Source organism: Copadichromis virginalis, linkage group LG22 (assembly GCF_057382275.1).
Source record: "Copadichromis virginalis isolate Kocher_CV1m ecotype Utaka linkage group LG22, C_Virginalis_male_GT1.1, whole genome shotgun sequence".
Lineage (NCBI taxonomy): Eukaryota > Metazoa > Chordata > Actinopteri > Cichliformes > Cichlidae > Copadichromis > Copadichromis virginalis.
Window position 1 is genome coordinate 726,817 of NC_140638.1, and position 25,684 is coordinate 752,500.

A 25,684-nucleotide genomic window follows, 5' to 3' on the forward strand; every position below is an offset into this window, starting at 1 on the left:
TTGCTGCTTAAAATGAACAGAAAAGTCAGGCCGAAACAAATCGCTCCCAAATGAAAAGTAAAAGTCGTATTGACAAAATTCTTTCACCGTGAGTGACAGCAATGTCTAGTCTACTGAATTCTCAGTTTTCATGCCTGTGGAGTTTATTATATGGATGTGGTGACAGTGGAAAGACACCATGCTCTTCTGATTTTCAAACAAACCTTCTGAGCCATTTTAACATTAGAGTCTATGGAAGAGTTGGAGGGAGGAGGCTGTGCATTGGTGACATTTATGAAAGAACCATAACACCTAGTACAATAGTAAACACATTGGATGAAAGAGGACAGCCATGGCTACGTTTTGAGGGTAAAATCATACCTGTAGAGCAAACGCTGTGGACACAGCAGCAGTTTTAAAAAAGATTTTAAGATTAATTTTTTTGCTCCTCTCACTCTAGCAGTTGAGCTGTCTCACTCTAGCCCCAACATTCCGTCCCATACACACCCATTATAAATTTTGAAACGGGTGAAAAAACATCATGAAACTTAAACTGGAACTGAAGAAAAAGTATAATAGATATTGAAAAGATAAATACAAGTTGAATAGTTGAATGTCTTGTCTTCGTTTTAAAGTTTGAATGGTGGCTCTATGTCAATGTATGTGGAAGTAGTAAGAGTTTAAAAATGAGTAAGTTGAATGAGAATTTGAAGGGTCTCCCCATTGAAATACATGGGAAATTTTTGTTGAATAAAGTTGAATAAAATTAAAAATATAAATGTTAAAAATGAGAAAAATAGAAGCAATGTTGTCCAAAATAATAGGAATCTAACGATGTTTGAATGGTTTTTCTAAGTTGAACGGTTTTGAAGGAGTAGGCTTTCAAAAAACGTACGGAAAAATAATAAAATATAACTAGAAAGTGCATTTTCTGAAGAAACTGCAGTGTGAATGCTTGAATCTGAATGTATGCACTGAAATGAATTAATTGCTGAATTTTGAGTTAAAAATTTTGAATGAGATAAAAAAAAATCCGAATTTAACGTGAAAACAAAAGTGCTGAACTGCTAAAAGCTGAAGGTTACACAGAAGAAGAAGTTGGAAAAAAGCTGAAAATGTTTTAATTGTAAATTAGAAAAACCTAAGAAATGAGAAAAGAACATTTAGAGTCAGAAAACATCTGAAAGAATATTAAAAGGTCATATTCTTTGAATCACTGAATGACTAAAATGTGATCCCTCCACTTGGATCCACACAGTTTAAAAAGTTTACATCTCTGAGCTTTGAAAGACAAGATGTTGGAAAGAGAACAACGATGGCGACGTTTTGAGGGTAAAATGATGGCTGTAACACTGTGGACACAGCAGCAGTTGAAAGAGAAGTGTTTAATATGAATCTTGGCAGAGTGAGAGAGAGAGCTCGTTAAGCAGGCAGGTGTAAGCCTGGTTGCTATAGTGACTGCACCCAAGGGCTCCATACACACGTACACAGACATGCACCTCACTTTTGCTGCTTAAAATGAACAGAAAAGTCAGGCCGAAACAAATCGCTCCCAAATGAAAAGTAAAAGTCGTATTGACAAAATTCTTTCACCGTGAGCGACAGCAATGTCTAGTCTACCTAATTCTCAGTTTTCATGCCTGTGGAGTTTATTATATGGACGTGGTGACAGTGGAAAGACACCATGCTCTTCTGATTTTCAAACGAACCTTCTGAGCCATTTTAACATTAGAGTCTATGGAAGAGTTGGAGGGAGGAGGCTGTGCATTGGTGACATTTATGAAAGAACCATAACACCTAGTACAATAGTAAACACATTGGATGAAAGAGGACAGCCATGGCTACGTTTTGAGGGTAAAATCATACCTGTAGAGCAAACGCTGTGGACACAGCAGCAGTTTTAAAAAAGATTTTAAGATTAATTTTTTCGCTCCTCTCACTCTAGCAGTTGAGCTGTCTCACTCTAGCCCCAACATTCCGTCCCATACACACCCATTATAAACTCTGAAACGGGTGAAAAAACATCATGAAACTTAAACTGGAACTGAAGAAAAAGTATAATAGATATTGAAAAGATAAATACAAGTTGAATAGTTGAATGTCTTGTCTTCGTTTTAAAGTTTGAATGGTGGCTCTATGTCAATGTATGTGGAAGTAGTAAGAGTTTAAAAATGAGTAAGTTGAATGAGGATTTGAAGGGTCTCCCCATTGAAATACATTATAAATTTTTGTTGAAAAAAGTTGAATAAAATTAAAAATATAAATGTTAAAAATGAGAAAAATAGAAGCAGTGTTGTCCAAAAGAATAGGAATCTAATGGTGTTTGAATGGTTTTTCTAAGTTGAACGGTTTTGAAGGAGTTAGATGCCAAAAAACGTACGGAATATATAATAATAACTAGAAAGTGCATTTTCTGAAGAAACTGCAGTGTGAATGCTTGAATCTGAATGTATGCACTGAAATGAATTAATTGCTGAATATTAACCTAAAAATTTTGAATGTTTAAATTTAGAGAAAATTTAGAGTCAGAAAACCTCTGAATGAATATTAAAAGTTCATATTCTTCTAATTGAAATGAACTTAAAAGATGAACAAACATTCTGGAGAAAATACAAACTTTAATATACAGCATAATGTTTTTCAGCCATATACACATGTGTATATCGTGTTTAATAGTATTACATACATCAATTTGTTTTGTATGTCATAGAAAATAACATAAAAATCTTAAGTCATATTTTACAGCTTCTTTCTGAAAAGGACTAGTAGAATAAATAAAAATAACAAAATTAAATAACTAAATAAAAAATAATAAGCAACATATGAAATACATGAAAATTCAACTTTTAAAACCACATTCCTGAACCTTTAAATTGTGTTGGTTTCTTAAAACATGGCTGAACAGCTGTTTCTATCGGTCTACTTAATCTTCTGATCTGTCTACATGTCTTTTTATTACTCATTCTTCTTTATGTTTTAATGTAAACAGAGTCCACACAGTGGTAAAAGAGAACTGTATTAGAGATTTTTGAGTAAACTCAAATGAAAGCCTAAGGTGGTGACACAGTTTAACACATGCAAATAATCAAATAAAAACATTAGTCCTTTTTGTGAACATGGATAAATAAGTATCAATAGTTTACAGCATTGTTCAGCCATGCCGCTAAATGCTTTTTTTACACATTGTTTTAACCTGGGCTCAGACACGAAGCATTATTATAAATTATAAGTAAATATTATACACAAGGCTTTATCTATCTAAACTCTAAGGACACAAATACGAAAAAAACTATACTTACCAGCTGATACCCCACACTACACACTAGGTGTGCCATGTGACCTGAAACTTTGGTACAAGATCATCATAATCATTCTGTTAACACTGTTTTTTAACACTGTTTGTGTTGCTGTTCAGCAGTTTAAAATGTTTTAGATTGGATTACATGGAATGAATTTGAATTTTCTTGGGGGGTTTTGTGTGTGTTTTGTTCTTAGCAGATTTTTTCTTCCATACTGTTGAATACCAGTTACCACATTTCTGGTCATATGACATCCCGAGTGCCCACTTAAAAAAATCCCCACAGTTAATTCAACATTAAAACAAAATAAAAATATGTTAAATAAATAAAGGTTTGCTCTGTGATGAAATATTAAATAAGCATACATTGTACAGAGCACTAACAATGAAAACAATCCTTTAGCCTGTTGATCAGAGAGAGGCCGTCATTGTATCCATTTAAAACCTGTAATCACAGAGCACAACGTTTCTGTGAAACTATGAAGTCCCATATGATCCTCATCATGTCCAGTGACTTCAGAGTGGATCCTCCCTGTCATCCGGCCAGTGTTTGATGTGTGGCAAGCAGCACAGAAGCAGGATAGCTGAGGACTTTAAAAGAAGAGCAGAAAATAGCAACATATGTAGTTGTAAATGTAAATATCAGTGATACTTGTCTTATCAAAGGGAATAAAATAATGAAAATGTTAACTTACACACTCATTTAGGGAGGATCTTGACACTGCACAGAGGAGGCACAGTCAGTCTGACAATGATGGTGATCTCCAGGGATGTTTTCCTGCAGCAACATTCTTGCCAACTGGCCGTATGATCCAGAGTAGTTGGTTTGTAATAAACAGAAAGGTGTATATGTTAGGTAGTGTGCACTCAGAGCTGGTCCTAAGAAACAAACACATCCTGTAATAAACTGAATACCTGTAGTAGTGCTGCTGCAAATATGAAGCCCTTCTATCATGTGTGGTTTCAAAGAAGGCTCAGTCACAGAAACTGTGCAGTCTGTTCAGTCCTGAGTGTCTCAGCTCTGAAGGGGATGAATCACAGAGGGAAACACCTGAGTACAGACATTACAATACACTCTAACACTCCTAAGGTCAAGTGAAAACACAATTTAAACAGTTTACAAAGAATGAATACATGTTTTCATGGAAATAATGTCATTAACCCTTTTTGTTGTTAGTAAATCTCACCGACTGCTTGTGGGACAAGCTAGAAGGAGGACTTATCACAGAATCTCTCCTGTGCTCCAGATGTGAAGTCTCACGCTCTGATCGTATGGCGATGAAGATGGTGATGATGAAGTTTCTCTGATCTGTGGCATTACAGTTTCTAGCTGCTATGTGCTTCACACTGTTGGATCTTACATGTGAAGCTTGGAGAAGACACAGGAAGACTGTGTCTCTCTTAAAAAGAAAAAAAAAGAAAAACAAAGGAAACCTAACAGGAATGGAACCCCCCCCCTCAACTCCCACCGTAACCCCCCCCCCCCCCCCCCCCCCCTCCCACTCAACTCCCCAACCTCACACCATCCAATGTCTATAAAAATGTAGGGTATCAGCTGGTAACAGAAAGCAAGTGTAACATATGTACTACATATGTAACACTGCTGAAACATTTCTGGCCAGAAATGTGCAGTTATCAACCCAGACCCACCCTAATAAATGCACTGGCCGAAACATGATAAAAGCTCATAAAAATTTATGTTTCATAGAAAAATTTGTCCAAAAATATAATCGTATACTTTTGAAAAAGTTTAAAGTTTATAACAAACCAAATAATAACATTTTTGTAAATAGTATTTCAAAATAGAGGCACACATAAAGTGGCTTAACTGTCATTATTGCTGTAATTAGGTTTGTTTGTTTGTTTTTTTAAAAAGCAACCTTTAGTCATTATTGTTCTCTCAGAAACAATGAAGAAGCTGTTGAACATTTATGTGTTGTGTGGGCAATCCTCTGGTCCACCCTCCCTCCCTCCCAGCCACAGTGAGACTGGGGCAGCCTGGCAGGATGTTGAAGCCTGGCTGCAGAGAGGATATGCCTACACTATTCATTTTAAACTGCTATATTTGATTTTTCTGACATTTATAGGTTACTGTTAGTGAATTTTAGATTTTCTGTAATAAATAAAATTGTCATCTTTTACTGATATCATTACTTAATTCATGTAATTGTATTTTATGTAAACAATTCAACCATTATACTGCAATGCAGGGCGTCAACTTTTAAATATCGCTCTACTTTCTTAAGTCATTCAAAAATATAGAAATTACTTACTGTATTCAAAGATCTAGATCATGAATCATCACAGGACAATACACAGTATACTGGGTCATGGTAACTATGGTAGGTCTTCATGACTCCAGAATGGAGACATCGATCTGACTGAGAAATGAAAATTAGGTCAAGCAGTGTGTTCTTCTCTGTGGTAGGGGCAGTGATGACCTGTGCGTATCCCCTAGACTCAAACAGCTCCAGGATTGGTTTGTTTGCACTGGATAAAACATTCTCATTAAAATCACCACAAACTATGATGGGATGACAGTCCATGATCTCCAATGAGTCTAATAGGCTTACCAGGTTTTTCAGGAATGGCCTCAGAGTGTAGTCTGGAGGTCTGTATACAACTGCAATCAGAGCACTGACTGGTGCTTCAACCTTTAAAGCCAGAAATTCAAGGTCAGTTACATTATGGATGTACTGTTTTTCATGCACTTGAATGTCACTTTTCACATAAACAGCAACTCCACCACCACTTCTGTTTGCCATCTGGGGAAAGTTTGTGTAGGACAGGTGTCTGTTGCGTTTGAACAAATTGTAATTTTCCAAGTGGAGACTCTCTGCGACAAAAGAGCCCCGCAGGTGTGTTTCTGTTAGGCACAAAACATCTGCTAGACACAATTCATGGTGACTTTTGATGTCATTAATGTGAGCTGGCAGTCCCTCTGTATTATGATGAACAATGGTGAAAACCTCTGACCTGCTCAGTGTTTGCCTCACGTGTAGAAGAGGCATCATGTCATCAAGGTTGGCTTGTCTCATGTTCTCAAGCGCTGCAGTGATTTCTGGGTTGGTGAATATTTTTTTCTCCTCCATATCAAGAAGATACAGTCCACTGAGAGACGTCACTCTACTGACAGCTACGTAGGCCATGCCGGGCTCAAAAATGCTCTTAAGAGAGACAACAGCTGATGTAGTTGTCATACCCTGTACCTTATGTATTGTACATGCAAAGGCCAGCTTCACTGGGAACTGTCTTCGTACCACTCCTTTCTGCTTCAGATTCTCCTCTGCTCTCTCAATGTACACCATGTCGTCTGCTGGTGTGCGGTTATTCTTTCCAGATGTCTCATTATCCATTTTAAGTCCAAGCTTGATGATGTGTTGGTCGTTTTCAGAGTGAACTACTCTAAGTAGTATTCCAAAAGCTCCATTAACCAAACCATTTTGTATGTCAATGTTTCTGGTGAGCATGACACGAGCTCCTTCTGCAACTTTCAGTGTGTCTGGTAACTCGTTTTTACCTCCTTTCAATGGTCTGTCTTGAAGTGCCATTCTGCCAGTTCTAGGATCTTTTCTATAATCATCTGCATGGATGTCAATGATATGAGTGTGGAGCAGAGCCAGTGTTGCAGAGTTGTGTGCATCCACTTCTTTATTAGTTGCAAAAATGTGCAACGCATCAGTTGGACAAAGGGCTGGTTCAGTTATGGCCTGTGACAACAAATTTCTATCTGCTTCGCAAAGCTCATCCAACTTTCCTTTCACACGAATTCTGTTCAGCATCTCTGCAAAGACAACATCATCTTTCTGACGCATAATCTCAGTCAGAGTGATCATCTGAAAATGCTCCCGCCACAGGTCGATCTCAGATGGGTCGTGCACACAGAGAGGTTTAGACTGTCGCACTGGGGGTAGCTGATAGAAGTCTCCGACAGCAATGACTGACATGCCTCCAAAGGGTCTCCGAGTCCCTTTGATCTGTTTGAGTCTTGCATCTACATATGCAAACAGATGTCTTGACACCATAGACACTTCGTCAATGACGATTATTTCAGCATTCAAAAGTTCTGATCTGACTTCATCCAGCTGATTGCCAAGTCCCTGAATGGGAGGTTTTAAGCTTCTAGGCAGCTTGAGAAGAGAATGCAGTGTTGTTCCAGAAATGTTAAAAGCTGCAGTCCCAGTGAAAGCAGTTAACAGGACAGTGGGTTTTGATATGTCAGCGTCGTCTGCATATCTGGGCACTTTGCTCAGTATCTTAGATGCTTCTGAGTAGATGCATTTGATAAGATGTGATTTTCCTGTTCCAGCACCACCATTAATATAAAAGAAAAACTGCTCTGGATTTAGAGCACAGACTCTTTTAATGCACCAGTCTCTAACTGCATAAAATATGCAGGCTTGCTTCTTGTTCAGATTCTGAAACATCTGACGTAACAATGTGGGATCAATAGTAGGGGGTTCCCTGATGGCTCTGACTTCTGTTGAAGCATCAGCCTGACGGCTGTAGTCGGGCACATCTTCCTGTTCATTTTCATTGTCTCGCTCTCTTTCTTGTTCGACAAGTGGCAACCTTACGAGATCTGATTCAGGTGCCAGATTACACCATTCGTCAGTCACACCTCTGTTCTGCTCATATTCCTCAACAGCGCTCTCGATCTCCTCACTGTTTTTCTCATATTTTTCTCTGTTTCTTTTGACAATGTGTTGCACGTACTCAAGATGGTCAGTACCTGGTAGCTGTACACAGCCAGCACCATAGAAAGCCTGATAGGTTGGCAACGATGGTGTTTTCAGTTCGTGGTCTGAACGATGAGGAAGGTACAGTTTAAGCAGTCTTCCGTAATATTGCTCTGGATGTTTTTCTTGTGAGCAGCGGTGAAATCTGATGATAGCAGGCTTATTGTTTTTGCGCCTTTGCACAAACCCCATCTCATTGAGAAGGGGCAAAACATCTTTACCTTTTTTCTGTTGGCCATAGACAATCCTGCAAGTAGCAGCAAAGTCTGCCATGCACATCTCCTCATACTCTGGTGTTTCAGGTCTGGCTTTGTATTTGTCATTCAAAGATGTCATCCAAACATTGGAAGACTCAGGTGTTGTGTTGTCCAGAACTGACAGGGGACGACTCATTTTCACAGGATTATCATCAGTTGGAATGAATATTACAGCACGTGAGCATTGCTTCATGTGAAGACCACATGCACGAGCAACACACTCCTGTGCACTGATCTCTCGCTTCTTTGAATATGCCTGCATGACGGCTCTCATTTCATCGCACTCATTTACACTGTCCTTATGGGAGTTCTCAATGACAGTTTTCAGGTACTCAGATAGCCCGCCCTCTTTTTTTGATATATATTTCATTAAATAATTTGCAGCGCCGAAAGCATCTAAAACAAAGCTTATGTCGATATTACTGTTCCAGGCTTCAAGCAGATGTGGATTATAGCCATTTATCCATGAGTCTTTTGGATCACGCTTTAGTATGATCGTACTCCTCATGTTCATTTTATTCAGGTATCGCTCATATTCTGCATGTGTCAACTTGCATCTTGCCAAGAGCTGCTCTAAACTCATGGAAGCAGTTTCAGGTTCATTCAGCAGCTGGTTCAGTGGTCTGAGCTTGTTCTTTGCTGTTTCTACTTCCAGTGCATCATCCTCACTGGGTCTTGTGATCATTGTCTCATTGCAGGGTGGTTTGGGAAAACCAAAACGGCACCCGGAGGTTAAACTCCTAAAGCACGTCTTTGTGTGGTTCTTACTATGTTTTTGCACTTCTGTTACTTTTTTGTACAGTTCGGGTTGTTTATGTGGATCAGGCAGCTGAGCTGTGATGTATTTGTTTATAAAATCAACAACAGTTTGCTCATCATCCTCCTCAAACACAGGAGCACCTTCTACCCACAGGAGGCAGTGTATGTGTGGGCTTCCTCTGTGCTGAAACTCAACTCTGTAAAAGTAGTCAATGACTTTGCCAAGTGGCTCTGCGGGAGATAAGAGTAAATCTCTGAATAATGCTTCAACTCTCTTGTCAAACATGCGCATTGTTGTGACAGGATTGCTTCTCAGGATGTCACACTTTGCTGACCAGTCGAGTCCTTCAAAATTCACTTGTTCACCTTGCTGCCTTGTTATTGCCTCAATCACTTCGGGCCAGCGCATTTCAGCAGCTGAAAATGTGCAAAAGAACGTGGGAGTTCCCAACTGTCTGATCATGGCAAAAAGATCTCTTGTTGTTTTCTCCCAATAGGCTGGGGTTCCTCTCAGAGGCTGCATGAATCTCACTGCATCTTTATTTCGCACCAGTTTCTCCACCTCATGTTTATCTTGTAACATGCCTGAGGTTATTTTTCTCCCATCTCTGGTCAGAGGCTTTGCCTTCCTTAACTGTATCGTCATGCTGGAAGTAGCCAAGTGTATTTCAGTCACAAACTGTGCAAAGAACAAATAGTTTGTGTCTTTGGCAAAACGATCATCAATGCAGAAAAGTCTTGATTTGAAATACCCACTGGGGGATACTTTGATCAGCCTTCTTTCATCAAGTGTGTTTTGGCCTGTAGGAAACTGCACAGGGAAGGCCATGGCCTCCAGTTTAGGTGTTTTGAAAAAACTTATTGGATTGTTTCTCTCTGCAGGAGCAACAGAGTAGATTCCTTCACTGAAACATAATATCTCCTCAGCCACATCAGGGGGCTGCAAACAGGACTCGAGTGCAAAACCACCATTAGTCAGTCCATCTGCTTGCTCTGAATCATCTGTCATCTGTTCACGTGGTTGTTCACCATCACAGGGTAACATGTCAATATCCTGTTCATTTATATTTTGTTCTTCACTCAGTGCATTTTTCTCACAGCTGTCAATTTCCATTAAATCAGCCTCATCATAATCGTCCTCATTCATGTTTTCATCATCATCATCCTCCTCATCTTCATCAGGAAGTGTTGGATCACACAGCTCAGCATCATCTCTGATGCTCACATCCTTATACTGTGGGTGAATCTGCTTGAGTTTATGCAGTGCTTGCACAAGTTTAGACCAGCTTACAGTCTGAAACAGCTGATGACCTTTGTAAGACAAGCGTCTCTTCAATTTTACTCTCATGACCTGAGAATTAATTCTCAATCGAGGCAATGCTTCAACAGTTTCCTGTACCTCTGATGGGACACAGACCACATTTCCTCTAATTGCTCTTTGTCTGCCTTTGGGAAGAGGAATGATCTTGGCAAATGGTATGCACTTGGCTATGAGATGTCTCTCCAGTATGTTGAGATCAGACAATTCAGCTGGAATATCAGCAAGATCCAACTTATTGGCAACAGCAAGTGCTGGCATGGATCCATTTTTAAGATGATCGTGGCAGGTGTGACAAATCCACTCTCTCTTTCTCTCATCAGGCACTTTGCACTGCTCATTTCTGCAGTTTTCATCACAAACATGAACATACTTTCCTGTCAAACATGTTGCAACCACATGTGGGTTTTTGACATAATTTGACCTTCTGCAGGGTCGTACTTGGTTTGGAAATGAAGCCTTGAAACAGACAGTACATGGGTATGATGGTCCAACTTTGATTTGTGATTTGAACACAGATATGGCCTCGTTGATCACACTGTTGTCACTCTCTTGGGTTTGTCTGTTCACCCATCTGTATTTCCTTTTTATTTTCATGGCACATCTCATGTTGTGCATAATCCTGAATGCAAGATTACTTTGATACCTGTCTCGCATTAGTTGTTTCATCAGTTGTCTCTGTCTCTCTCTGAATTCAAAGTTTTCTCGATACCTTTTAGTGATGTAGCTTTTTTTCTCCTCTCTGAAATCAGTATTCTCATAGTAACGTCTTTTTATATATTGTTTTTGTTTTTGTCTAACTTTAGCATTCTCACAGTAACGTCTTCTAACATACTGTTGTTGTTTCTGTCTGAATTCTGCATTCTCACAGTAACGTCTTTTAACATACTGTTGTTGTTTCTGTCTGAATTCTGCTGCATTCTCACAGTAACGTCTTTTAACATACTGTTGTTGTTTCTGTCTGAATTCTGCATTCTCACAGTAACGTCTTTTAACATACTGTTGTTGTTTCTTTCTGAATTCAGCATTCGCATGGTAACATCTTTTCATATACTGTTGTTTTTTCTGTCTAACTTCAGGATTGTTTTTATATGCCTCGCTTGTGCAAGATTTTTTCTTTTCTTTGTAATCTTTATTTGAAGCATACTTTTGTCGTTCTTTCCTTTTTTGGTTTTCTTTTCTCTGATTTCTGGGTTTCTCTGATGCCATTAATCTTCTTTTCATTTTGTGCCTTTGTTGTTTATTAACTTTTTTCAGTTTTTGTAAAACTATATCAGAAAGGTCACAGGCAGCAACATTGTTTATTGCAGCATTTGATTGACATGAAAAAACATCATTTGATGGAAGCAAATTTAATTCACTGCATAGTTCTTCAGTGGGTATATTAGGAGGTTCATTCTGATCTTCATATGATGTGAACTGAGTCATGTGGACTTCTTTTTGTTTCACCAGTGGCGTACAAATGGACATTTGACAAAAGATGTTCTCAGTCAGATCAGTGGTTGTGTTTCTCCTTGGAGTAGAGGAGTTTGCTTCATCAACAGTTGTATCAGAGTCAGTAGGTGCCACAGTAGTGGCAGCTGTTGGTCTGCAGACTGTGTCTGTGATACTATCACTCAGGTTGACTGTGCTCATACTGTAGAATTGCACAGGCTTCAGTTCATAGGTACAAGAAGGTGATATCTCCATCATTTCATAAGAATCTTGGAGCCTCTTAATCATGTCACTGAGGAGTGTGAATTTCAGCATCACAGCTGTACCACGATTACGTGACCATAGTGCTAGAGGAAGACCACTGGGTGTTCTGGGGTGTGGGTCAAAGAACCCATATTTGCCTGATGTGGATCTGAACACTGCAATACACAATCCACTCATAATCAGTAAGGCATACTGCACATCTGACAACAGGCAGCTCAGTCCTGCTTCTAAGCTGAGAAAGGTATCTACTGCCTCCTCTGGAGGTTCTTCAAATGTCCCATACCGGGAAAGCTGTGTCATGTTGATATGATACATAGACCTGCGAGCATCAACTTTGCCTGGCAGCTCATCGGTTGCCAAATGAATACTTTTGGGGAATCTTTTCTTGGCCTCTTTGTACATCACATCACCTTTATCCAAGACCAGATTAAGGTCAACTGTAGACATGTTTTCATTCTCATGAAGGAATCCAAGAAATGTGAGTGAGTTACATGTGCACTGCTTGTTTCTGGAGTCTCCATATTTAGGATGTGCCTGGCTGTGAGATGCACAGACATGTGTTACAGAGGGCTGGTTTTCAAAGTTCACTTTTTCTGCATGAGATGGTCCTGCCACATCACTGTGACGGCCTCTTTTCACAATATCAGCATAACCCACCTGTGGGGCACTTGAAACCTCATGTTGGTCTCTGTGGTTTACCAGATGTTCATTAAATTCATGCTGCAATCCAGTCTTCACAGCATCTGCATAGGATATCTGTTGTACATGTGCAGGAACATGTTGACCTGCCTGTTTGACACCATCAGCATTGGTCTTTGCAGACACAAAGTCTTCTGCAGAGCTCTGAGGAAAATCACACTCAGCTTGTTCACATGTTGGTACTTTTTGAAACTCATGGAACTTCTTCCAGCGTTGTTTTGCAGCTTGTGACTTTTTCTGCTTTTTTGGCATTTTTACACACCTTTAAGTGTTTCTGTTAGTCTTTAGAAAATGTATTTGAAAAATAAGAGTGGCACACAGCAGATGTTTTCTTTGTCTTTATATTTCAGTTTTTATTTCTCAGAAACAGATGTCTTTGTTTGTTTGACAGTTTGTTCGTCAGTCGAGAGAATAATATGCACTCTCTTTATTGGCTTGGCACAACTTAGCAGCAAGCCCAGAATGAAAAACAGGTAGAGAGAAACTTTAGAAGAGAGAACAGACAGAGCAGGAGAGACACGGCTGGGAAATCACAATCAAACCGTGAATTAGAGTTTTCTTTGTTTGTTCAGTTTGTTCTCAGGTAGAGGCAATATATGCACTCTTTATTGCTTTAATGGCTTGGCGTTTTTCAGCAGCAAGCCAAGAGTGAAAAACAGGTAGAGAGAAAATTTAGAAGAGAGAACAGACAGAGCAGGAGAGACACGGCTTTAAATCAAACCGCAGAGTTTTCTTTGTTTGTTCAGTTTGTTCATAGGTTGAGGCAAAATATGCACTCTTTATTGCTTTATTGGCTTGGCGTTTTTCAGCAGCAAGCCAAGAGTGAAAAACAGGTAGAGAGAAAATTTAGCAGAGAGAACAGACAGAGCAGGAGAGACACGGCTTTAAATCAAACCGCAATAAGATTCTTGGTTTGGCAAAATTTCTCACAAACCACAGAGTGAAATACAGATGGAAAGAAGGCAGAGACAACAGGTGGAGTAGGACAGAGGATAGAGGGGTTGGGGGGTTGGGATGTGAGAGAGAAGACTGGAGATCTGGTCCTTGTTCTTCTTCTGCACACTGTGAACAAAAAACAAGAAAAAATAATAATTTTATTAAAATGATATCACATGGTAATTGTATAAACTAATTGTGACTACTGAAAAAGGACAAAATAAATATACTGCCGTCGGCTGCCACGTGCAAAAAGTTGCATAATTGGGCACTTTTTAAAAGAATAAATATTTAATTAAATTCAGCAATAATATTTTTAAATACAAATATGATTGAGTGAATTGTTAACTAATCACATGTAATGTGCAAAAATGTACGAAAAAAATATTTTAGCCCAATTGTTAAGCTGAACTTATGTGTATTTATTATAAAAATGTGTTTAAAAGGTCTAGCACAAAGTTTGAACCCATCACTTTAAAGCTTATATTAGTCAGACTCTTTTTTTTTATTTTGGTGTACTTCTCTAACAGTATGTGCACACCTACCAGGCAAAGCACAGATGTGAGTCAAGTTCCTGAAAGTGTAAGACGAGAAATAACATGTTAGTTGTCTGTACAGTGTTATCAGACTAACAAAAAAACAAAGCCCACACGACATGATACACTGAACTTATAGTCAGCAGGGTAATTATAGAGTAATATAGCACACCAGCTGATACAGCAGCCATTTTATAATTCAAACTAATTAACTGAAGTATTTATTTAAGTACTTATATAAGGCTACTGTTAGACTGTTACTAGCCTTAGCATCGCTGCTAACGCTAGCATTCCTGCTAGCGTTAGCACTTCAGTTAGTGTTAGCACTGCTGGTAGAACTAGCACTCTTACTGTTAAAACTGAGGCACAATGGCAATAATAAAGCTCATTTGTTACTTTTGTCTCACTGACCGCCAATAAATATCACAGGAATATCACAGGAATATTCTTTTTGTCAGTTAAAAACTGCTAAGGCTAGTGTTGGCACTATAGCTAGCGTTAGCATTGATGCTAGCATTAGCATCGAAGCTAGCATTAGCACTGCTACTAACAGCAAAAGTCATGAAGTACTCTTACTGTTAAAACTGAGGCACAATGGCAATAATAAATCTCATTTGTTACTTTTGTCTCACTGACCGCCAATAAATATCACAGGAATATCACAGGAATATTCTTTTTGTCAGTTAACAACTGCTAAGGCTAGTGTTAGCACTATAGCTAGCATTAGCATTGAAGCTAGCGTTAGCATTGAAGCTAGCGTTAGCATTCCTGCTACTAACAGCAAAAGTCATGAAGTACTCTTACTGTTAAAACTGAGCCACAATGGCAATAATAAATCTCATTTGTTACTTTTGTCTCACTGACCGCCAATAAATATCACAGGAATATCACAAGAATATTCTTTTTGTCAGTTAACAACTGCTAAGGCTAATGTTAGCACTATAGCTAGCATGAGCATTGAAGCTAGCGTTAGCACTGCTGCTAACAGCAAAAGTCATAAACCTATATGACTAGCAAAGGTTATTCTTTTTTTGCTTTCTTTATTCTTTGAACTCTGTTGAACTTTAAAAAGACTTGATATGTGAGTTTAAATGTCAAACATGTATTTTTACCATCATAAAATTAAAACAGTGCTGTACTGAATGTATTGTACTTACCACAGCAGAGAGCAAAGCGGAATGACAACCGTTGGTGTAGTGATTAGTTAAAGACCGATGAGGCGTTCAGGTGGTGCTTGGAAATTTGAGCATCAGTTTGAACATCAATAATGAGCATATATATTTCTCTGTCATAGAGAGACAGAGAAAAAAATACACAAGACTCACCAGCATACAAATTGGTACTTTTTCTCTTTATGTCACTCATTCGCTTATACTCAGGAAAGAGGGCAACTGGCATTAAATGAGCAAATAAAAAGTCATCATCTTGAACTGTTTTATGGATTTTATTTTAAGACTACTTTGAGCGTATTTGTGGGGAGATAAACTATACAGACTAAAAACAGAGACATTAAATGAGATTAGATTATTTAAAATGTGGGAAAATACACTACAGACAGGTAGATGCTGTGAGCTTTAATTATCCAGTCAGAAAAGATTATTTTAAAGTCATCAACTGACTCAAACTGCCCAGATCTGAAAAACCTGTGTGGAGAAGACAAGTCCACCAATACACAATCAACTTGAATTTAACAGGGCAATAATTCAGGGCTCTATTCAGTTAGCCTATACTAACTACTGACATACTGTTAATCTGTGGCAAAAGCCTGTCAAACCTGTCTTATTGTACCTATTGAAAAAGTTAATCTTACTACAACTGCTTAGATATAACACACATTTTTGATTTAATCTTGGCAGAGTGAGAGAGAGCTTGTTAAGCAGGCAGGTGTGAGCCTGGTTGCTATAGTGACTGCACCCAATGGCTCCATACACACGACACAGACATGCACCTCACTTTTGCTGCTTAAAATGAACAGAAAAGTCAGGCCGAAACAAATCGTTCCCATATGAAAAGTACAAGTCGTATTGACGAAATTCTTTCACCGTGAGCGACAGCAGCTTCTAGTCTACTGAATTCTCAGTTTTCATGCCTGTGGAGTTTATTATATGGACGTGGTGACAGTGGAAAGACACCATGCTCTTCTGATTTTCAAACAAACCTTCTGAGCCATTTTAACATTAGAGTCTATGGAAGAGTTGGAGGGAGGAGGCTGTGCATTGGTGACATTTACGAAAGAACCATAACACCTAGTACAATAGTAAACACATTGGATGAAAGAGGACAGCGATGGCTACGTTTTGAGGGTAAAATCATACCTGTAGAGCAAACGCTGCAGACACAGCAGCAGTTTTAAAAAAGATTTTAAGATTAATTTTTTTGCTCCTCTCACTCTAGCAGTTGAGCTGTCTCACTCTAGCCCCAACATTCCGTCCCATACACACCCATTATAAACTCTGAAACGGGTGAAAAAACATCATGAAACTTAAACTGGAACTGAAGAAAAAGTATAATAGATATTGAAAAGATAAATACAAGTTCAATAGTTGAATGTCTTGTCTTCGTTTTAAAGTTTGAATGGTGGCTCTATGTCAATGTATGTGGAAGTAGATACAGTTTAAAGAGGAGGAATTTGAATGAGAATTTGAAGGGTCTCCCCATTGAAATACATTATAAATTTTTGTTAAATAAAGTTGAATAAAATAAAAAATATAAATGTTAAAAATGAGAAAAATAGAAGCAGTGTTGTCCAAAAGAATAGGAATCTAACGGTGTTTGAATGGTTTTTCTAAGTTGAACGGTTTTGAAGGAGATAGATTACAAAAAACGTACGGAATACAGAATAATAAATAAAATAGAATAAAGATTAGAAGAACAATACTGTGAATGCTTTTCAAGCATTCACACTAATAATAAAGATTCGAATAACAATACTGTGAATGCTTTTCAAGCATTCACACTAATAACTAGAAAGTGCATTTTCTGAAGAAACTGCAGTGTGAATGCTTGAATCTGAATGTATGCACTGAAATGAATTAATTACTGAATTTAAGTTAAAAATCTTGAATGAGATAAAAAAAAACCCCGAATTTAACCTGAAAACAAAAGTGCTGAACTGCTAAAAGCTGAAGGTTACACAGAAGAAGAAGTTGGAAAAAAGCTGAAAATGTTTTAATTGTAAATTAGAAAAACCTAAGAAATGAGAAGAGAACATTTAGAGTCAGAAAACATCTGAAAGAATATTAAAAGGTCATATTCTTTGAATCACTGAATGACTAAAATGTGATCCCTCCACTTGGACCCACACAGTTTAAAAAGTTTACATCTCTGAGCTTTGAAAGACAAGATGTTGGAAAAAGAACAACGATGGCGACGTTTTGAGGGTAAAATGATGGCTTTAACACTGTGGACACAGCAGCAGTTGAAAGAGAAGTGTTTAAGATGAATCTTGGCAGAGTGGCAGAGAGAGCTCGTTAAGCAGGCAGGTGTGAGCCTGGTTGCTATAGTGACCGCACCCAATGGCTCCATACACACGCACACAGACATGCACCTCACTTTTGCTGCTTAAAATGAACAGAAAAGTCAGGCCGAAACAAATCGCTCCCAAATGAAAAGTAAAAGTCGTATTGACAAAATTCTTTCACCGTGAGCGACAGCAATGTCTAGTCTACTGAATTCTCAGTTTTCATGCCTGTGGAGTTTATTATATGGACGTGGTGACAGTCTAAAGACACCATGCTCTTCTGATTTTCAAACGAACCTTCTGAGCCATTTTAACATTAGAGTCTATGGAAGAGTTGGAGGGAGGAGGCTGTGCATTGGTGACATTTATGAAAGAACCATAACACCTAGTACAATAGTAAACACATTGGATGAAAGAGGACAGCCATGGCTACGTTTTGAGGGTAAAATCATACCTGTAGAGCAAACGCTGCGGACACAGCAGCAGTTTTAAAAAAGATTTTAAGATTATTTTTTTTGCTCCTCTCACTCTAGCAGTTGAGCTGCCTCACTCTAGCCCCAACATTCCGTCCCATACACACCCATTATAAACTCTGAAACGGGTGAAAAAACATCATGAAACTTAAACTGGAACTGAAGAAAAAGTATAATAGATATTGAAAAGATAAATACAAGTTGAATAGTTGAATGTCTTGTCTTCGTTTTAAAGTTTGAATGGTGGCTCTATGTGAACGTATGTTGAAGTAGTAAGAGTTTAAAAATGAGTAAGTTGAATGAGAATTTGAAGGGTCTCCCCATTGAAATACATGGGAAATTTTTGTTGAATAAAGTTGAATAAAATTAAAAATATAAATGTTAAAAATGAGAAAAATACAAGCAACAGTGTCCAAAAGAATAGGAATCTAATGGTGTTTGAATGGTTTTTCTAAGTTGAACGGTTTTGAAGGAGTAGGCTTTCAAAAAACGTACGGAATAGATAATAATAAAATAGAATAATAACTAGAAAGTGCATTTTCTGAAGAAACTGCAGTGTGAATGCTTGAATCTGAATGTATGCACTGAAATGAATTAATTGCTGAATTTTGAGTTAAAAATTTTGAATGAGATTAAAAAAAAAAAACGAATTTAACCTGAAAACAAAAGTGCTGAACTGCTAAAAGCTGAAGGTTACACAGAAGAAGAAGTTGGAAAAAAGCTGAAAATGTTTTAATTGTAAATTAGAAAAACCTAAGAAATGAGAAAAGAACATTTAGAGTCAGAAAACATCTGAAAGAATATTAAAAGGTCATATTCTTTGAATCACTGAATGACTAAAATGTGATCCCTCCACTTGGACCCACACAGTTTAAAAAGTTTACATCTCTGAGCTTTGAAAGACAAGATGTTGGAAAAAGAACAACGATGGCGACGTTTTGAGGGTAAAATGATGGCTTTAACACTGTGGACACAGCAGCAGTTGAAAGAGAAGTGTTTAAGATGAATTTTGGCAGAGAGAGAGAGAGAGCTCGTTAAGCAGGCAGGTGTGAGCCTGGTTGCTATAGTGACCGCACCCAATGGCTCAATACACACGGACACAGACATGCACCTCACTTTTGCTGCTTAAAATGAACAGAAAAGTCAGGCCGAAACAAATCGTTCCCAAATGAAAAGTAAAAGTCGTATTGACAAAATTATTTCACCGTGAGCGACAGCAATGTCTAGTCTACCAAATTCTCAGTTTTCATGTCTGTGGAGTTTATTATATGGACGTGGTGACAGTGGAAAGACACCATGCTCTTCTGATTTTCAAACGAACCTTCTGAGCCATTTTAACATTAGAGTCTATGGAAGAGTTGGAGGGAGGAGGCTGTGCATTGGTGACATTTATGAAAGAACCATAACACCTAGTACAATAGTAAACACATTGGATGAAAGAGGACAGCCATGGCTACGTTTTGAGGGTAAAATCATACCTGTAGAGCAAACGCTGCGGACACAGCAGCAGTTTTAAAAAAGATTTTAAGATTATTTTTTTTGCTCCTCTCACTCTAGCAGTTGAGCTGCCTCACTCTAGCCCCAACATTCCGTCCCATACACACCCATTATAAACTCTGAAACGGGTGAAAAAACATCATGAAACTTAAACTGGAACTGAAGAAAAAGTATAATAGATATTGAAAAGATAAATACAAGTTGAATAGTTGAATGTCTTGTCTTCGTTTTAAAGTTTGAATGGTGGCTCTATGTGAACGTATGTTGAAGTAGTAAGAGTTTAAAAATGAGTAAGTTGAATGAGAATTTGAAGGGTCTCCCCATTGAAATACATGGGAAATTTTTGTTGAATAAAGTTGAATAAAATTAAAAATATAAATGTTAAAAATGAGAAAAATACAAGCAATCATGTCCAAAATAATAGGAATCTAATGGTGTTTGAATGGTTTTTCTAAGTTGAACGGTTTTGAAGGAGTAGGCTTTCAAAAAACGTACGGAATAGATAAAATATAACTAGAAAGTGCATTTTCTGAAGAAACTGCAGTGTGAATGCTTGAATCTGAATGTATGCACTGAAATGAATTAATTGCTGAATTTTGAGTTAAAAATATTGAATGAGATAAAAAAAAAACAAAAAAAAACGAATTTAACCTGAAAACAAAGGTGCTGAACTGCTAAAAGCTGAAGGTTACACAGAAGAAGAAGTTGGAAAAAACTGAAAATGTTTTAAATGTAAATTAGAAAACCCTAAGAAATGAGAAAAGAACATTTAGAGTCAGAAAACATCTGAAAGAATATTAAAAGGTCATATTCTTTGAATCACTGAATGACTAAAATGTGATCCCTCCACTTGGATCCACACAGTTTAAAAAGTTTACATCTCTGAGCTTTGAAAGACAAGATGTTGGAAAGAGAACAACGATGGCGACGTTTTGAGGGTAAAATGATGGCTGTAACACTGTGGACACAGCAGCAGTTGAAAGAGAAGTGCTTAAGATGAATCTTGGCAGAGTGAGAGAGAGAGCTCGTTAAGCAGGCAGGTGTGAGCCTGGTTGCTATAGTGACTGCACCCAATGGCTCCATACACACGTACACAGACATGCACCTCACTTTTGCTGCTTAAAATGAACAGAAAAGTCAGGCCCAAACAAATTCTTCCCAAATGAAAAGTACATGTCGTATTGACAAAATTCTTTCACCGTGAGCGACAGCCATGTCTAGTCTACCTAATTCTCAGTTTTCATGCCTGTGGAGTTTATTATATGGACGTGGTGACAGTGTAAAGACACCATGCTCTTCTGATTTTCAAACCAACCTTCTGAGCCATTTTAACATTAGAGTCTATGGAAGAGTTGGAGGGAGGAGGCTGTGCATTGGTGACATTTATGAAAGAACCATAACACCTAGTACAATAGTAAACACATTGGATGAAAGAGGACAGCCATGGCTACGTTTTGAGGGTAAAATCATACCTGTAGAGCAAACGCTGTGGACACAGCAGCAGTTTTAAAAAAGATTTTAAGATTAATTTTTTTGCTCCTCTCACTCTAGCAGTTGAGCTGTCTCACTCTAGCCCCAACATTCCGTCCCATAGACACCCATTATAAACTCTGAAACGGGTGAAAAAACATCATGAAACTTAAACTGGAACTGAAGAAAAAGTATAATAGATATTGAAAAGATAAATACAAGTTGAATAGTTGAATGTCTTGTCTTCGTTTTAAAGTTTGAATGGTGGCTCTATGTCAACGTATGTGGAAGTAGTAAGAGTTTAAAAATGAGTAAGTTGAATGAGAATTTGAAGGGTCTCCCCATTGAAATACATTATAAATTTTTGTTGAAAAAAGTTGAATAAAATTAAAAATATAAATGTTAAAAATGAGAAAAATAGAAGCAATGTTGTCCAAAAGAATAGGAATCTAACGGTGTTTGAATGGTTTTTCTAAGTTGAACGGTTTTGAAGGAGTAGGCTTTCAAAAAACGTACGGAAAAATAAAATATAATAATAATAATAAAGATTAGAATAACAATACTGTGAATGCTTTTCAAGCATTCACACTAACTAGAAAGTGCATTTTCTGAAGAAACTGCGGTGTGAATGCTTGAATCTGAATGTATGCACTGAAATGAATTAATTGCTGAATTTTGAGTTAAAAATATTGAATGAGATTAAAAAAAAACAAAAAACAAAAAAAAACGAATTTAACCTGAAAACAAAGGTGCTGAACTGCTAAAAGCTGAAGGTTACACAGAAGAAGAAGTTGGAAAAAAACTGAAAATGTTTTAAATGTAAATTAGAAAACCCTAAGAAATGAGAAAAGAACATTTAGAGTCAGAAAACATCTGAATGAATATTAAAAGGTCATATTCTTTGAATCACTGAATGACTCAAATGTGATCCCTCCACTTTGATCCACACAGTTTAAAAAGTTTAAATGCCTGAGCTTTGAAATATACGGTGTTGGAAAGAGAACAATAATGGCGACAATTTGAGGGTAAAATGATGGCTGTGACACTGTGGACACAGCAGCAGTTGAAAGAGAAGTGCTTAAGATGAATCTTGGTACAGTGGCAGGCAGAGCTCGTTAAGCAGGCAGGTGTGAGCCTGGTTGCTATAGTGACTGCACCCAAGGGCTCCATACACACGTACACAGACATGCGCCTCACTTTTGCTGCTTAAAATGAACAGAAAAGTCAGGCCGAAACAAATCGCTCCCAAATGAAAAGTAAAAGTCGTATTGACAAAATTCTTTCACCGTGAGCGACAGCAATGTCTAGTCTACCTAATTCTCAGTTTTCATGCCTGTGGAGCTTATTATATGGACGTGGTGACAGTGGAAAGACACCATGCTCTTCTGATTTTCAAACGAACCTTCTGAGCCATTTTAACATTGGAGTCTATGGAAGAGTTGGAGGGAGGAGGCTGTGCATTGGTGACATTTATGAAAGAACCATAACACCTAGGACAATAGTAAACACATTGGATGAAAGAGGACAGCGATGGCTACGTTTTGAGGGTAAAATGGCGGCTGTAGAGCAAACGCTGTGGACACAGCAGCAGTTTTAAAAAAGATTTTAAGATGAATTTTTTTGCTCCTCTCACTCTAGCAGTTGAGCTGTCTCACTCTAGCCCCAACATTCCGTCCCATACACACCCATTATAAACTCTGAAACGGGTGAAAAAACATCATGAAACTTAAACTGGAACTGAAGAAAAAGTATAATAGATATTGAAAAGATAAATACAAGTTGAATAGTTGAATGTCTTGTCTTCGTTTTAAAGTTTGAATGGTGGCTCTATGTCAATGTATGTGGAAGTAGATATAGTTTAAAGAGGAGGAATTTGAATGAGAATTTGAAGGGTCTCTCCATTGAAATACATTATAAATTTTTGTTGAATAAAGTTGAATAAAATAAAAAATATAAATGTTAAAAATGAGAAAAATAGAAGCAGTGTTGTCCAAAAGAATAGGAATCTAACGGTGTTTGAATGGTTTTTCTAAGTTGAACGGTTTTGAAGGAGATAGATTACAAAAAACGTACGGAATACAGAATAATAATAAATAAAATAGAATAAAGATTAGAAGAACAATACTGTGAATGCTTTTCAAGCATTCACACTAATAAAGATTAGAAGAACAATACTGTGAATGCTTTTCAAGCATTCACACTAATAATAAAGATTAGAAGAACAATACTGTGAATGCTTTTCAAGCATTCACACTAACTAGAAAGTGCATTTTCTGAAGAAACTGCAGTGTGAATGCTTCAATCTGAATGTATGCATTGAAATGAAATAATTACTGAATTTAAGTTAAAAATTTTGAATGAGATAAAAAAAACCCCCCGAATTTAACCTGAAAACAAAAGTGCTGAACTGCTAAAAGCTGAAGGTTACACAGAAGAAGAAGTTGGAAAAAAGCTGAAAATGTTTTAATTGTAAATTAGAAAAACCTAAGAAATGAGAAAAGAACATTTAGAGTCAGAAAACATCTGAAAGAATATTAAAAGGTCATATTCTTTGAATCACTGAATGACTAAAATGTGATCCCTCCACTTGGACCCACACAGTTTAAAAAGTTTACATCTCTGAGCTTTGAAAGACAAGATGTTGGAAAGAGAACAACGATGGCGACGTTTTGAGGGTAAAATGATGGCTGTAACACTGTGGACACAGCAGCAGTTGAAAGAGAAGTGTTTAAGATGAATCTTGGCAGAGTGGCAGAGAGAGCTCGTTAAGCAGGCAGGTGTGAGCCTGGTTGCTATAGTGACCGCACCCAATGGCTCCATACACACGTACAAAGACATGCGCCTCACTTTTGCTGCTTAAAATGAACAGAAAAGTCAGGCCGAAACAAATCGTTCCCAAATGAAAAGTAAAAGTCGTATTGACAAAATTCTTTCACTGTGAGCGACAGCCATGTCTAGTCTACTGAATTCTCAGTTTTCATGCCTGTGGAGTTTATTATATGGACGTGGTGACAGTGGAAAGACACCATGCTCTTCTGATTTTCAAACGAACCTTCTGAGCCATTTTAACATTAGAGTCTATGGAAGAGTTGGAGGGAGGAGGCTGTGCATTGGTGACATTTACGAAAGAACCATAACACCTAGGACAATAGTAAACACATTGGATGAAAGAGGACAGCGATGGCTACGTTTTGAGGGTAAAATCATACCTTTAGAGCAAACGCTGCGGACACAGCAGCAGTTTTAAAAAAGATTTTAAGATTAATTTTTTTGCTCCTCTCACTCTAGCAGTTGAGCTGTCTCACTCTAGCCCCAACATTCCGTCCCATACACACCCATTATAAACTCTGAAACGGGTGAAAAAACATCATGAAACTTAAACTGGAACTGAAGAAAAAGTATAATAGATATTGAAAAGATAAATACAAGTTCAATAGTTGAATGTCTTGTCTTCGTTTTAAAGTTTGAATGGAGGCTCTATGTGAACGTATGTTGAAGTAGATACAGTTTAAAGAGGAGGAATTTGAATGAGAATTTGAAGGGTCTCTCCATTGAAATACATTATAAATTTTTGTTAAATAAAGTTGAATAAAATTAAAAATATAAATGTTAGAAATGAGAAAAATAGAAGCAGTCATGTCCAAAAGAATAGGAATCTAACGGTGTTTGAATGGTTTTTCTAAGTTGAACGGTTTTGAAGGAGATAGATTACAAAAAACGTACGGAATACAGAATAATAAATAAAATAGAACTAGAAAGTGCATTTTCTGAAGAAACTGCGGTGTGAATGCTTGAATCTGAATGTATGCACTGAAATGAATTAATTGCTGAATTTTGAGTTAAAAATATTGAATGAGATTAAAAAAAAACAAAAAACAAAAAAAAACGAATTTAACCTGAAAACAAAGGTGCTGAACTGCTAAAAGCTGAAGGTTACACAGAAGAAGAAGTTGGAAAAAAACTGAAAATGTTTTAAATGTAAATTAGAAAACCCTAAGAAATGAGAAAAGAACATTTAGAGTCAGAAAACATCTGAATGAATATTAAAAGGTCATATTCTTTGAATCACTGAATGACTCAAATGTGATCCCTCCACTTTGATCCACACAGTTTAAAAAGTTTAAATGCCTGAGCTTTGAAATATACGGTGTTGGAAAGAGAACAATAATGGCGACAATTTGAGGGTAAAATGATGGCTGTGACACTGTGGACACAGCAGCAGTTGAAAGAGAAGTGCTTAAGATGAATCTTGGTACAGTGGCAGGCAGAGCTCGTTAAGCAGGCAGGTGTGAGCCTGGTTGCTATAGTGACTGCACCCAAGGGCTCCATACACACGTACACAGACATGCGCCTCACTTTTGCTGCTTAAAATGAACAGAAAAGTCAGGCCGAAACAAATCGCTCCCAAATGAAAAGTAAAAGTCGTATTGACAAAATTCTTTCACCGTGAGCGACAGCAATGTCTAGTCTACCTAATTCTCAGTTTTCATGCCTGTGGAGCTTATTATATGGACGTGGTGACAGTGGAAAGACACCATGCTCTTCTGATTTTCAAACGAACCTTC

The 25,684-nt window shown here is 37.6% G+C and overlaps 3 protein-coding genes across 8 annotated transcripts in view; all 3 read right to left on the reverse strand.

Moving 5' to 3' along the window:
- The window catches only part of LOC146682316 (glutamate receptor ionotropic, kainate 5-like), a 262,649-nt gene that overhangs the window by 88,718 nt on the left and 148,247 nt on the right, over nucleotides 1-25,684 (reverse strand). The gene's annotated exons all lie outside the window — the stretch shown is intronic.
- Nucleotides 2,999-7,490, reverse strand: LOC146682319 (ATP-dependent DNA helicase PIF1-like). 5 transcript variants are annotated; one of them, XR_014917590.1, is made up of 4 exons: nucleotides 5,851-7,490; nucleotides 4,193-4,298; nucleotides 3,973-4,076; nucleotides 2,999-3,868 (listed from the first exon to the last, which is right to left on the reverse strand). XR_014917590.1 is itself a non-coding variant. In XM_085446398.1 (2 exons), exons 1-2 carry the CDS (start codon nucleotides 7,300-7,302, stop codon nucleotides 4,293-4,295), a joined length of 1,458 nt encoding a protein of 485 aa, XP_085302524.1. In that variant the 5' UTR covers nucleotides 7,303-7,490; the 3' UTR covers nucleotides 3,930-4,292. The 5 variants fall into 5 exon arrangements, 2 of the variants coding, with proteins under 2 accessions (XP_085302524.1, XP_085302525.1); XR_014917589.1 differs by having other exon boundaries at nucleotides 3,973-4,298; XR_014917592.1 differs by lacking the exon at nucleotides 5,851-7,490 and adding an exon at nucleotides 4,465-4,652 and having other exon boundaries at nucleotides 3,973-4,298.
- Nucleotides 7,400-16,156, reverse strand: LOC146682320 (uncharacterized). Its single transcript, XM_085446062.1, has 4 exons — nucleotides 15,377-16,156; nucleotides 14,229-14,257; nucleotides 7,710-13,809; nucleotides 7,400-7,407 (listed from the first exon to the last, which is right to left on the reverse strand). The coding sequence occupies exons 3-4, from the start codon at nucleotides 12,997-12,999 to the stop codon at nucleotides 7,400-7,402; spliced, it is 5,298 nt and encodes a 1,765-aa protein (XP_085302188.1). The 5' UTR covers nucleotides 13,000-13,809; nucleotides 14,229-14,257; nucleotides 15,377-16,156.